The sequence below is a fragment of the Argopecten irradians genome, chromosome 3 (genome assembly GCF_041381155.1).
Source record: "Argopecten irradians isolate NY chromosome 3, Ai_NY, whole genome shotgun sequence".
NCBI lineage: Eukaryota > Metazoa > Mollusca > Bivalvia > Pectinida > Pectinidae > Argopecten > Argopecten irradians.
Genome location: NC_091136.1, coordinates 58,739,598 through 58,752,971, shown reverse-complemented (window position 1 = coordinate 58,752,971; position 13,374 = coordinate 58,739,598). Strand labels below are relative to the sequence as shown.

Sequence of the window (13,374 nt, the reverse complement as noted above, 5' to 3'; positions counted from 1 at the left end):
TGATTTTCAAAAATACAGAAAAGTTAATTCATTATCTGTATAGAAAAAGTATTTTAATAAAATCTCCAGGCTTTCTGATAATGGTTAACAAAAAATCTGGTATTTAAAAACTGATAGTGATGTTTATTTGTGAGTTATCTCCATCACATAAATGTTGAAGTAGTATTTTTGAATACCTGTATGGAGCCTCACTGGAGTTTAGAGAAAAAGCCTTTTGGGGCCTCAACACTTCCGCCTGCACATGAGCATCTCTTGCTGTTGATAAGCTGCCTGGTCACAGTAGTTTACTATTGGCAGCAAATTACCAGCAGATTGTTGAGGGTATAACAGACACATGAAATACTGGCTTGGCTAATTAACACAAAATTATGAATGAAAACCCAGAGATAAGAGCACCTGATGTATCAAGCCTGATATTATGAATGGATCCTCTGGAGGGCTTTTAATGAATGGAAGTTAACTCTGTGGCCATGTAAATTATGAATAAGGCCTACATTACTTTAGTTTGTGGTGGTTAATGAGTTTTGTCATGATGTGATGTATCCGGTTTTTATGTACAGATGATACAAGTGTCATATATATATGCTAACTTACTTAGATATGGTAATATACAGGTGACAGTAACACTAGAAGTAATTGTTCATGCATGTCAAGTCGGGGTTGACACTGTGTACTATGGACTTGCTGGTGAGTTGCTCAACAACTGACCTGAAAATTAATTTCAATACCAGCTCCAGTATTTTTCTGTTGACTGGGTTGGCCTTGTGGCTACATAGCATTGTAGACAGGCCCGGAAGAATTGTGAAGTAGACCCAGGCAGGCCTGTTTATTGACACAGCTCTTTAGTGGTCACCACTATTGTGATTGTGGTCAGAGGCCATTCATGAATTAAAAACCACAAGCCATTCATCAGAGTACAGGCCTCAGTGGGTCAGGCAGATGTGGCTTGACCAGGTGACCCATCCTGACCAATCATCCATTCACATGCTAATAGCATTGCTTATAAATTTATGAATGACCTACTCCATCCTTTCCAATATAATGTAGCAACAACTAGATTATGGTAGGATATACTGCTCCTACTCTCCCTATCAGCTAATGTGTATTGCTGTTATTTAGTGTATAGCTGATACATCACTGTGGGCTAGTCCACTTTGTGTAGAAGGGGAGGGGAGGTGTGACATCCGGTGAAGGTGTATGATGGCCTGGATCACACAGGTATGAATGAATGCTGCATACACAACTACCACCACCACCACCACCACCACCACACAGTATGATTATATAACATTGCCTGGCCTTCCAAATGCTCTGTTGCCTAGGTCAATTGGTATACCAAGTACTCTGCCATTAAAAATCCATAGTTATAGTCTGTTTCAGTTTGGTTATACTGAGAAATTTATCTTATCATGTGAGTGCAATGCAGACAATTCCAATATTTGATGAGAAAAAAATGACACTTATTCGTCAAAACAAGAATGAGTCAGACAAAGTATTGATGTTGTACATTCATGCATGTTGTATACTGGATGAAATATGTATAGTTATACCATATTTATGATACAAGTATATAAGTCTGATAGACTTGTTGTTTCTTTATGGGTTTTATCATTGTCTGAAATGGATTGCTTTAGCTTTCTTATGATTGAGGGTGTGATGTTGGACAGTTGTTGGTCATGCACCAATTTGTACACTACTATCTCCCTGTGGTGGCTATAGTACTCTAAATAGTGTCAATTTTCAATAGACATAACTTAACAAAATCTTCTGAAATGTTGCCATATCAAAGTAACAAAGGCTAAGAGACCATACTTTTATATTATATATAAAGCTATCATTTTGTTTTCACAGATTGATATTTAAAAGATTACAATGAGTAACAAAGGGAAGCATATTAAAACTTGTATTATTCTATTACCTTGAATTTAATGTTAACAATACAATAAGTATAAAATTTCGATTGTGTTTGTGTAAAATGTTTTCAACTCATATCAGTATTGTATAATTATCAGCAAAAAGTCCGCAGAAAATTATTGTGTAAATGGATCAATGCTGGTAAGGAGATTCTCATCCTTTCTATGTAGTTAATGTAAGCACATGATATGTTACCTACCTGTCTAGTGCCAGAGCGAGGTGGGCCTGTACTGGGTTAAGTTAATGCATTTATACAGCTGCCAAATATTTTTACTTTAATGCATTATGACAATATGACTTATTTGCACTTTATCAAACTATTTTTCTTTTTACTTTTTTCTGCTGCTTAATTATTTGGACTTGTAAATGGTAAGTTCTATCCATCATACCTCTATTTTTACATTTTTGATGGATTATTGGTGACAATCAGTTCAATGGTCAGAAGAAAATAATTGTTTAAATTGTACTGAAAATAATTTCTTCTGTGAAATAAAACTACCAGTTGGTCTGCTCCTGAATTCATGAGCTTTTATTGGTTGTCATTCTATTTAAAAAAGAATTTTGTATTCTCAGGGGTGTGTAATACAGATGGAGATGAAGAGGTGTTTGTGGTAAGTGTTAATATATTTCCACTTGACAAATTATTGGTGTAGTATATATACACATGTACATTGAAAAGGAACAACTTTTTACAGCTAGGCTTTGTTTATGTTACCAAAAAAAAAGATATTTGTAAATTTCCAAAATATAAATATATATTTAAATTATTTTCCTGTGATATCTGTAAACATTTACAATAATTTTGTCATGCCAGTTTACAATAATGTCATTACCATGGAAAGTATAAAGATCAGCTTGATGGGTACATTTGGGTAAAGTAAATCTAATTTACTATATATAAATTAATAATAATGAAATGATAAGTATATATACTTGTCAGTGACAGTTTGCTAGATGAAGAAATAAAGACAAAGGGATGCAACTCTTTGTATATGACAGGAAATAGTATGTATGTGTGCTATAAGTTATAATGTCTATGTTGTTAATCTATCTACTGTCTCTACAGGATATCACATAGGGGTATCATAACTGTATTTTTTATTGCAGCTGCTTGATCTTCCCATGTCCGGACAGTCATCCCAGTCTGCGTCAACAACATCTACGACCACAAGTAGCCCCACTCCCCAGTCTCCAGAATCTACAATATCGGGCTTACCAGAATCCTTCCAGTTCAGCCCACATGCCAACCATGGCCATCTGCACAGAGTGCATTATATACCTACCACATCACCTCACCGGAATGTGATGAGTAGTAATGTCAATAAACCTTCATCACCTCCTAGTGACAAATCTAGTAGTAGTAAATCTGACACTATTGATACCAGTAGTTTCAGTCGAGATGATATATGGATCAAGCCAGATGATCCAACCTCCCTGAGCAGTAAATCGGATCAGGTTCTCATTGACTGCAGTGATAATCTAGAAATGAAGGACTATCAATATGTGATATTTGCCAAAAGTAAACAACAACATGAATATAGTTACCCAACTTTAGAGTCCGTACAGAAACCACCGTCGAAACGGGAATCGACAAGTAATATCAAGAGACAGCCTTTAATCCAGCCAATCGCTGGCCCACCTTTACCCAGAAAACAGAAAGACAAAAAAACAACTCAGCGGTTGATACCGCAACAGAAATCACGGTGTAAGCACTGTCATGATCTGTTCTCTCATGAGGAGAATGGGCGGGGCAGCTGTGAGGATGCACCTGATGGGGTGGAGAAGTGTATAGAATGCATCACTTGTGTGTGGTGCCCAAAGTGTATTATATACCACACTATGTCAGACCCTGAAGGAGACTATGGACACCCCTGTATGTGTGATACAACTGATGACTCCAACTGTAAGAAGTGGACTGCTTTGACAATTCTTTCCCTTTTTGTTCCGTGTTTATGGTGCTATTGGCCACTAATGGCTTGCCACAAGTGTGGAGTAGCCTGTGGCTGCTGTGGAGGTCGACACAAGGCTGCGTAGCAAGGAACCGCTAATTAATATAACATACCATAATTGTTTTCGTGGAGTGTGTTATCAAGCTGTGATATTTGGTCTTTATTTCTGATCTGTTATTTCTTTTTTGAACTACATATGTAGACTATCCCTTTCTAACAGATAAATTCTGGTGAGTCTGTTTACGATTCAGAGTTCACTGTGAGATACTTGTTACTTGCAATTTTAAGATATTATATGGTATCAGACAGAAGTCAGTTTGTCTCTTATGAAGTGAAAAATAGGTATGTCATCTTTCAGCTTGTGACAAACAGTTTAAAACTTATTTGCATTTTATCACCTTTTGGCAGTACATGTATAGATAGAATAGATTAGAATTTTATTTTGATATTAATAAAGGGTTGCTTGTGAAATTCTCTATTAAAATTAAGCTACCTCAAGTTCTAAATGATTTTCTTCATATCTTGCCTATTACACAAATATTTTTTTAATTTTCTTTCATTGAGAATTCTATTTATTTCTTTGTTTCTGTTCTGATGTACCATATATGTGTAAAGTACAGATATTCTCATTGTATCTTGTTGGATTAAGAGTTCAAATCTACAAATTAAGAAAATAGCATATGAAGTGTGATAAGGTGTATGCCTAGTGTAGGAGGAGATATTCCTATTTTAATGAATTACAAGAATTGTTATGTATTAAACAGTCTGTATAGATGGGTAAACTGCTTCACTGGACATTGGTTCTACTGTAGAGGTGTTTGGTATATAAAACAAGCAGTATATGTGTGGTAGAGATCTTCTGTCCCCTCTTAAAGTGCCTACATTTCAGTGCTTTTTTTCTGTCTATTTAAATAATATGTGTTTCAGAACTTAAGATAGTCAGCATCTTCATATCAGAATATAGTAATCTTGCATTTTTATCTTCAAAAATGGTAGGATTTTGTACTACAGGTCACAACATGTATAATCTTTAATTTCCTAGTAAATTAATTCAGCAAAAGACTTAGAAACTTTAGCTGCAGGTATATAGTAATCTTTCAGATGATTTGGTTTCACTGAAGTTTTTTTTTCATGCTCAAAAAGTACTAAAAATCAAACAAAAAGCAATGTAACATTCTTCAAAAATTATATTCTTATTCTTTAAATCCAAGTTACTCTTATTAATGAAAGCATACAACAATCAAATTAATGATGATATCTTTAACTTCTACGAATCTATGTTAGCTGCGCATGCACAAAACATATCATTGAAGATGTGTACAACTATCAATGAAGGTATATGCATAAAATTATCAATGGAGGTGTGTACAACTGTCAAAAAAGTAGGTACAATTATCAATGGAGGTGTGTACAATTATCAATGGAGGTGTGTACAACTATCAATGGAGGTGTGTACAACTATCAATGGAGGTGTGTACAACTGTCAATGGAGGTGTGTACAACTGTCAATGATGGTGTGTACGACTATCAATGGAGATGTGTACAATTATCAATGGAGATGTGTACAATTATCAATGGAGGTGTGTACAATTATCAATGGAGGTGTGTACAACTATCAATGATGGTTATCAATGGAGGTGTGTACAATTGTCAATGGAGGTGTGTACAACTGTCAATGGAGATGTGTACAACTGTCAATGGAGGTGTGTACAACTATTAATGAAGGTGTGTACAACACTCAATGAAGATGTACACAACTATCAATGATGGTGTGTACAACTATCAATGATGGTGTATACGACTATCAATGATGGTGTGTACAACTATCATTGAAGGCATGTACAACTATCAATGATGCTGTGTACGACTATCAATGAAGGCTTGTACAACTATCATTGAAGGTGTACTTGAACAACTATCAATGATGATATGTACAACTATCATTGAAGGTGTGTACAACTATCAATGATGGTGTGTACAACTATAATAAAGGTTTGTACAACTATCAATGATATGTACAACTACCATTGATGGTGTGTACAACTATCAATGAAGGTTTGTACAACTATCAATGATGATATGTACAACTATCATTGAAGGTTTGTACAACTATCAATGATGATACGTACAACTATCAATGATGATATGTACAACTATCATTGATGGTGGGTACAACTATCAATGATGATATGTACAACTATCAATGATGATATGTACAACTATCATTGATGGTGTGTACAACTATCAATGAAGGTTTGTACAACTATCAATGATGATATGTACAACTATTATTGAAGGTTTGTACAACTATCAATGATGAAATGTACAACTATCATTGAAGGTGTGTACAACTATCAATGATGATATGTACAGCTATCAATGAAGGTTTGTATATCAATGATGATATGTACAACTATCATTGAAGGTGTGTACAACTATCAATGATGATATGTACAACTATCAATGAAGGTGTGTACAACTATCAATGAAGGTTTGTATATCAATGATGATATGTACAACTATCAATGATGGTGTGTACAACTATAATAAAGGTTTGTACAACTATCAATGATATGTACAACTACCATTGATGGTGTGTACAACTATCATTGATGGTGGGTACAACTATCAATGATGATATGTACAACTATCAATGATGATATGTACAACTATCATTGATGGTGTGTACAACTATCAATGAAGGTTTGTACAACTATCAATGATGATATGTACAACTATTATTGAAGGTTTGTACAACTAGCAATGATGATATGTACAACTATCATTGAAGGTGTGTACAACTATCAATGATGATATGTACAGCTATCAATGAAGGTTTGTATATCAATGATGATATGTACAACTATCATTGAAGGTGTGTACAACTATCAATGATGATATGTACAACTATCAATGAAGGTGTGTACAACTATCAATGAAGGTTTGTATATCAATGATGATATGTACAACTATCAATGATGGTGTGTACAACTATCAATGATGATATGTACAGCTATCAATGAAGGTTTGTATATCAATGATGATATGTACAACTATCATTGAAGGTGTGTACAACTATCAATGATGATATGTACAACTATCAATGAAGGTGTGTACAACTATCAATGAAGGTTTGTATATCAATGATGATATGTACAACTATCATTGAAGGTGTGTACAACTATCAATGATGATATGTACAACTATCATTGAAGGTGTGTACAACTATCAATGATGATATGTACAACTATCAATGAAGGTTTGTACAACTATCAATGATGATATGTACAACTATCAATGATGGTGTGTACAACTATCAATGAAGGTTTGTACAACTATCAATGATGGTGTGTATGACTATAATGAAGGTGTGTACAACTATCATTGAAGGTGTACAATTATTAATGGAGGTGTATACAGCTATCAATTAAGGTGTACTCATAAAACTGTCAATGAAGGTATTCACAACTGTCAAGGAATGTTTGTACAACGATCAATGTAGATAGTACAAATATCAGGACAAACAAAAATACATGTAGTTTTCATTTGTTTGTTGGATTGCATTTCTGATTAATTTAACTGGTATTCATTGTTCAAGTATATTGCACAGGTTAAACAAAAAGACAGTATATAATCATGAAAGTACTTCAAAACTGTTGATATAAATAGAAATATACCTATGTTTATGTGTGTCCTGCTTCTGTCTTTGAACACTACTGCTCTCGTTTCATCTAAGATACAAATCCTACCAGAATAGTGCTCCAATTGCTATATCCCTACCATGGATGGAAGGTCCTTTATGTGAGACAAGGTTAGGTTGTAGTACCTGTAATACGAGATAACCACCTCAACAACAGTTATGGTATATTATCATTCCGCATGTTGAAGGAAAGTTTTTGTGTTCAAAAAAGATAAAATTGGTTATCATAGTCTAGCTAGCATGTGTATAAAATGAGTGCTTTAGTGTAACTGTTTGTATGAAGTAAATGTGCAGGTATATATGTGTAATGTGTGGCAGGTGTTTGTATGTGTGTGTAGTGATGAGGAAGGAGGTTGTACAGAGGAGTGTTCAGTATCTATGTGTTCAGTATTGGGACAAGAAGTGAGCTTGGAGTTGTTTCCTATTTATATGGGTACAGCTAGGTGATGGCAGGAATGGAGTTAGATAAGGTTAGTGTACATTTATGAATGTGTGCAGATACATATGTGTAGGAATGTTTGAGTGTGTGTGTACACAATAGGTGTAGAAATGTGAGCTATCTCCCATTATGCACCAGGATTGAGTCCTTATGCTCGCCTTTTATTATCTTACAAATACATGTTTTAAGTGCAAAAGTGTCGTCACATGCAGAAAGAAAGAGGATTAATATAACTATATATCAGTAAAATGGCCATCTGTTTTCTCTGTGTTGTTTTTGTTGATTGTTTTCCTCGTTTTATAGTTTTTGCTGGTACTACTGACAAGAAAGAGGTGCTGTGTACTAGAGTTAGTGAGTTCTGAAGTTCTCTTACAGCAGAAATGTTTATGGATATTATTTTTTTTATTATTATTTTTTAATTCTCTTCTTTTTTTAAGTTTTGAAAAGCATAACTGAACAGAATTTTTCCAAATTTTATTTACATTTTTTAAAAACTTAAGTTACAGTATTGTGTTTCAATATGTGCTTTTTGCAATAAATATATGTGTATTCTACTTGGGGTTAGGAGGAATATAAGCTTTTACTTCATATATTCAACTTACTCAGAGTATAGGTAAGGAAATATCAAACTTAAATGTGCTGAAGTAACATTCAACACCTTGCTATGGTTCTTTAGTAGCTGTTATAGACAGTTTGTATGGGATATAACTAGGCAGCTGTGGAATATACTGCAAATCTCTTCTGAATACTTACGTGCACATTGCTTTAAAAGTTCTAAATCGACTGATTGTATTCTTATAACTTTACTTCTCTCTAATCTGATCTGTAATTCATTTCCACTTACCATAAATGTATGAAATGGACATTTTCTTGTATGTTGTTATGTGTATATATTACTACCACAGATATTCTCTTTGAGTTTTTTTATACCTCAAAATAGTGGTTTTCGAGCCATTATCCCTACACAAATGTGTTCGATAGAAATTTTCATATCAACATCACCCATCATAATACATAAGGATTATTCTTTATGACATCCCAACATCATCCAAATTTTAAATTGTATTGCTAACATGCATGTTTTATTTATTGCAATAATAAAATGTTATAAATTAAATGAATTATAAGCTAATTTTTCTACAAATATTTATTGTGACTATCCACAATTCCAATGTTCTAGATCTAAAGAGTAAAATAGATATATGTGAAATAATATCCTATACATCATTTATTGATGGTAATTATTCATATGAAATTAATATGGTTGTAAAGTAATGTAAAAAGAAAAAGGTTGTGAGTCCTAAGAAGTGAAATGTTAAAAGTAAAACAAAGTCATAAGAAGAACTGATTTTCTAACAAGTTCTTGTGGACACTTTTTTTTTCTCTCTCTCACTCAATTTCCCAGCTATTAGCTTTTTAGCAATTAGCAGAATTTCGTCTCAAGATTTTCATGTCTACTCATCCCCTTTTTGCTTCATGAAGACCAAATTTTTAAAATGTTAATGTTCAGATATGGATTCTCTGTCATTATTTTTAAGATAAAATAATTAAAAATTTAGTGCTTTAGGTGTAATTTAATTTTCAATTACTTGTTTTAATGTGAATTTCGCCAAAGATAGTGTTTGGTTTTAGTGCTTTATAACCTGAAGGATGTGCCGTTTATGTCACATAGACATGTAAACTAAGTGCAATATTATTTTCTTTCATTGAATATCTCATTGAAGAAAAACATTGATAATTATTATGATATTGTTGTCTTTTAAGATATATGTGAGCTTTTCAAGCATTCAAACTAGCAGTATAATGTATAAGCCAACCCAGTGCATATAGCTTATGGTTTCAGTTTTTGGCCCAAATATCAGTAGGCATAGACCCTAGATTGGTGGCTTTGTTGACACAGGAACTGAGGTAACTGAATTAATATCCTGTGGGGCCTGGTATGGGTAGGATAGGACCCTAACTGAGGTAACTGAACTGGTATCCGGTGGGTCCAGTTTCAGTAGGATCGGTCCCTAGATTGGTGGCTCTAATGGTACAGGAACTGATGGCATGAGTTAACTGAATTGAGTTTGAGTTGTGAGGATACAAGTTTTTCACATTCTAGTCTATGTCACTAACAAGCATTAGTTACATCTTTATCATACATGTACTTTCATCTCTTAGTTTGGATACACTGTTAATAAGAAGCATCAACTTAAATCTGTAGGCTAATGTTTGTTTCTGGTGAATATATATACTCAATACTGGTCATTGCCCAACATAACAACACTTTGCCATCAGTTAGCTTTTTGAGGCTGTTGTTTTTGTATGGAGTTATAGCAAGTTGTGTGGTAGACCTTGAAATGTATGTCTGCTTCATTTTGCTTCAATAATTAAGCCTCATTCTAGGGTGACCTACAGACATGTTTGGGAGAGGGAAGTCCCCTCCCCCCTCCCATAAAAAATGAATAAAATTAAATAAAAAAAAATCCCCTCTTCATTGTGTTAAATCAGTATGCAAATACCATTTATGTTTGAAAATGTTTGATCATTTTTTATTTGCTGCAAACTCGGAAAGCGCTCAGTATATGTACAATATTACATGTCAGCTTTATACCAGCACACTTTGAGGTTGTAGTTATGTCCACTGTGAGGAGGATGAGTGGTAACACTGAATGCTTCACTACAAAGTAAACATAAAACTGAAAAATTACACTTCAAATTACCTGAATTGTTGAGGATAGAATCTCAAATAAGGGGAGACAATTCTTAAATATTTCTGTTGCAGTGTCACAGGGTTGGGTTTATACAAACTTTGGAATGAAGTTCCATTTTACTTAGACACAAACAAAGTCAGAGAACCTGTAGTTAGAGCACTTGTTGACAATCATGATTTTAATGGCTTAGTCCTGTTACCCAAGTTAGTGTTGATTTTTTATAACCATGTAAGAGTATTTGTTAACAGTAATTAAACTTAAATTGTGAGTGTTAAATGAGGATGTGAATGAAGAGATATAAAGTCCTTCATGTAAAATAGCAAGATGACTGTATGATGCATTCTTCCAAAGTACATCACTGATCTGGATTGTATGATGGGCTGTGAATGCAGAGACCTGGTGTGACTTTAGCATGTTAATAACTTGGCTGTTGTTGGAGATAAAACTCACTGATGATTGTAAAGTGTGTTATGCGAGTGTATGCATTGAAGCACAGGGCAAATGTTATGTACACTGTTTGTGTGCCAAATCCACTGTTCTTTTTGTTCCCTTTTTGGAACCCGTTTGATGACCATATTTGGATGTGTAAGGGTGTGCGAGCTAGAATTACATGTTGCTGATTAATTCACAAGTATGCTTTGTGTTTGTTAATATATAAGTCACAAGTCAATATTCTTACTGTCCATGCAACTTTATTTTTCATCATTTTTTTATTCCTAAGTATAGGGATGTAATTTGAAATTTTCTCAAGTATTTGTAGAATAAGTAACAATGATGGTATGATGAAGTACATGGCTGCTGTCTCTGGAATCTTTCCTTCCTCTGTTTACACACACAGACTGAGTCAGCCCATATGTGAATTGCCTATTTCGTTTGATTTTTACTCCATGTAAGTTAACATTAAGGTGATAGTAGTATACCTAAGTTTTCATAATGTGGCCTGAAATAAAACAATGTCCGAACTCTTTCTTGGTGTGATGACTCGGAGAGGAAACCAAACCGACACAAACATTTGACACCTTTATCAGCCCTCTATATTTTGATTTGCGCTGTTTCTCCCCTTCAACTTGAATGTTGTAATACATTTTCATCTACAGACCTGTCATTGAATCACCCTTTCATCAGATCACCCTCCCCTTTCTTTCTGCAATCAGATATCACATGGCTTGGTTTCTTCTCCCCACTTTTGTTTACTTGAGTATCACCTGACACTTTCACCCTTATAGGCAGCTGGCTAATGGAGAATATATGTGAATATATTAACACCGTTTTGTACTTTGCGACTATTTGTATTTCAGCCCAAGAAAAAACAACCAATTGGGCTATTGACTGTTAATATTACTTGTACTGGTAGACTACCTGAAGAAAGCTTGCAAATTGAGAAAATGTTCTGCAAAGATTTTTTGCACTGTATTAAGTCTCTGTGCATCAAATTTGAAAATTGTAAAATTATATAGTAAAATACCACTGTATTTTATTATTTAATATAATAAAATAATAATTACAGATTGCTATCTTCTTTATTTGTGTTAAGAGTATTGTGAAACATGGGATGCCGTGTTGATGCACAATTATGGAATCATAATCATAAGCCATTTCTTGCACTAAAGTGCACTATTTATTTTAAAAGATTTATGCTATCTCATGACATTCCTCTGTTAACTGGTAATGTTTGGTCAGATGACAGTATATCTTATCTACCACAGTCAAGGATAAATTCTTAGCTGGAATTCAGAATGGTAAATTCTGTGTGATTATCCACCAGGGGTTGATCCACAGGCGTTTGGCTCTATGGATGTTTCCTATATATGGCCGACTGAGTTATAGACCTTTGATCCCACAGGCGTTTGGCTCTATAGATAATATTTCCTATATATGTCTGACTGAGTTATAGACCTTTGATCCACAGGCGTTTGGCTTTATAGATATTTTCCTATATATGGCCAGCTGAGTTATAGACCTTTGATCCACAGGCCTTTGGCTTTATAGATATTTTTCTATATATGGCCGACTGAGTTATAGACCTTTGATCCACAGGCGTTTGGCTTTATAGATAATATTTCCTATATATGTCTGACTGAGTTATAGACCTTTGATCCACAGGCGTTTGGCTTTATAGATATTTTCCTATATATGGCCAGCTGAGTTATAGACCTTTGATCCACAGGCCTTTGGCTTTATAGATATTTTCCTATATATGGCCGACTGAGTTATAGACCTTTGATCCACAGGCGTTTGGCTCTAGAGATATTTTCCTATATACGGCTGACTGAGTTGAAGACCTTTACAGAGTATTGGAGAAAAATATCTATAGAGCCAAACACCTGCGGTTGATCAAAAGGGATGAGCATTCATATTTTTTTAAGTGCTTTGCACTTTGCATCAGTTCCAAATATACATCTCTGTACTATGTCATAGTGAAATGATGGCATTTCAGTAGAGATAAACTGACCAATCACAAGCCTACAGAGACTGCCTTTGAAGATTGCAGAGAGCAACGTCAGCTTCAAAGTCATACATTGTACCATTACTTGATTCTTTTGATGTCCATCCAAGAAATAAATTACCTGTCTCATGTGTTATTGCACACTGAGCCATCAATTTCGCTATGACATAATCTAGGGCTGAATATGACAACAAGTGATAGTTACCCCTGGACATGTCAAAAATGACTCT

General features: G+C 34.3%; 1 protein-coding gene across 1 annotated transcript in view; it reads left to right on the top strand.

Moving 5' to 3' along the window:
• Window positions 1-12,204, top strand: part of LOC138319225 (sprouty-related, EVH1 domain-containing protein 2-like) — a 29,898-nt gene extending 17,694 nt beyond the window's left edge. The window contains exons 4-5 of the mRNA XM_069262214.1: window positions 2,488-2,525; window positions 3,022-12,204. Of these exons, the coding sequence (XP_069118315.1) occupies window positions 2,488-2,525; window positions 3,022-3,948 (965 nt within the window). The 3' untranslated portion in view covers window positions 3,949-12,204. The remainder of the gene's footprint in view (window positions 1-2,487; window positions 2,526-3,021) is intronic.
• Window positions 12,205-13,374: the final 1,170 nt, after the last annotated feature.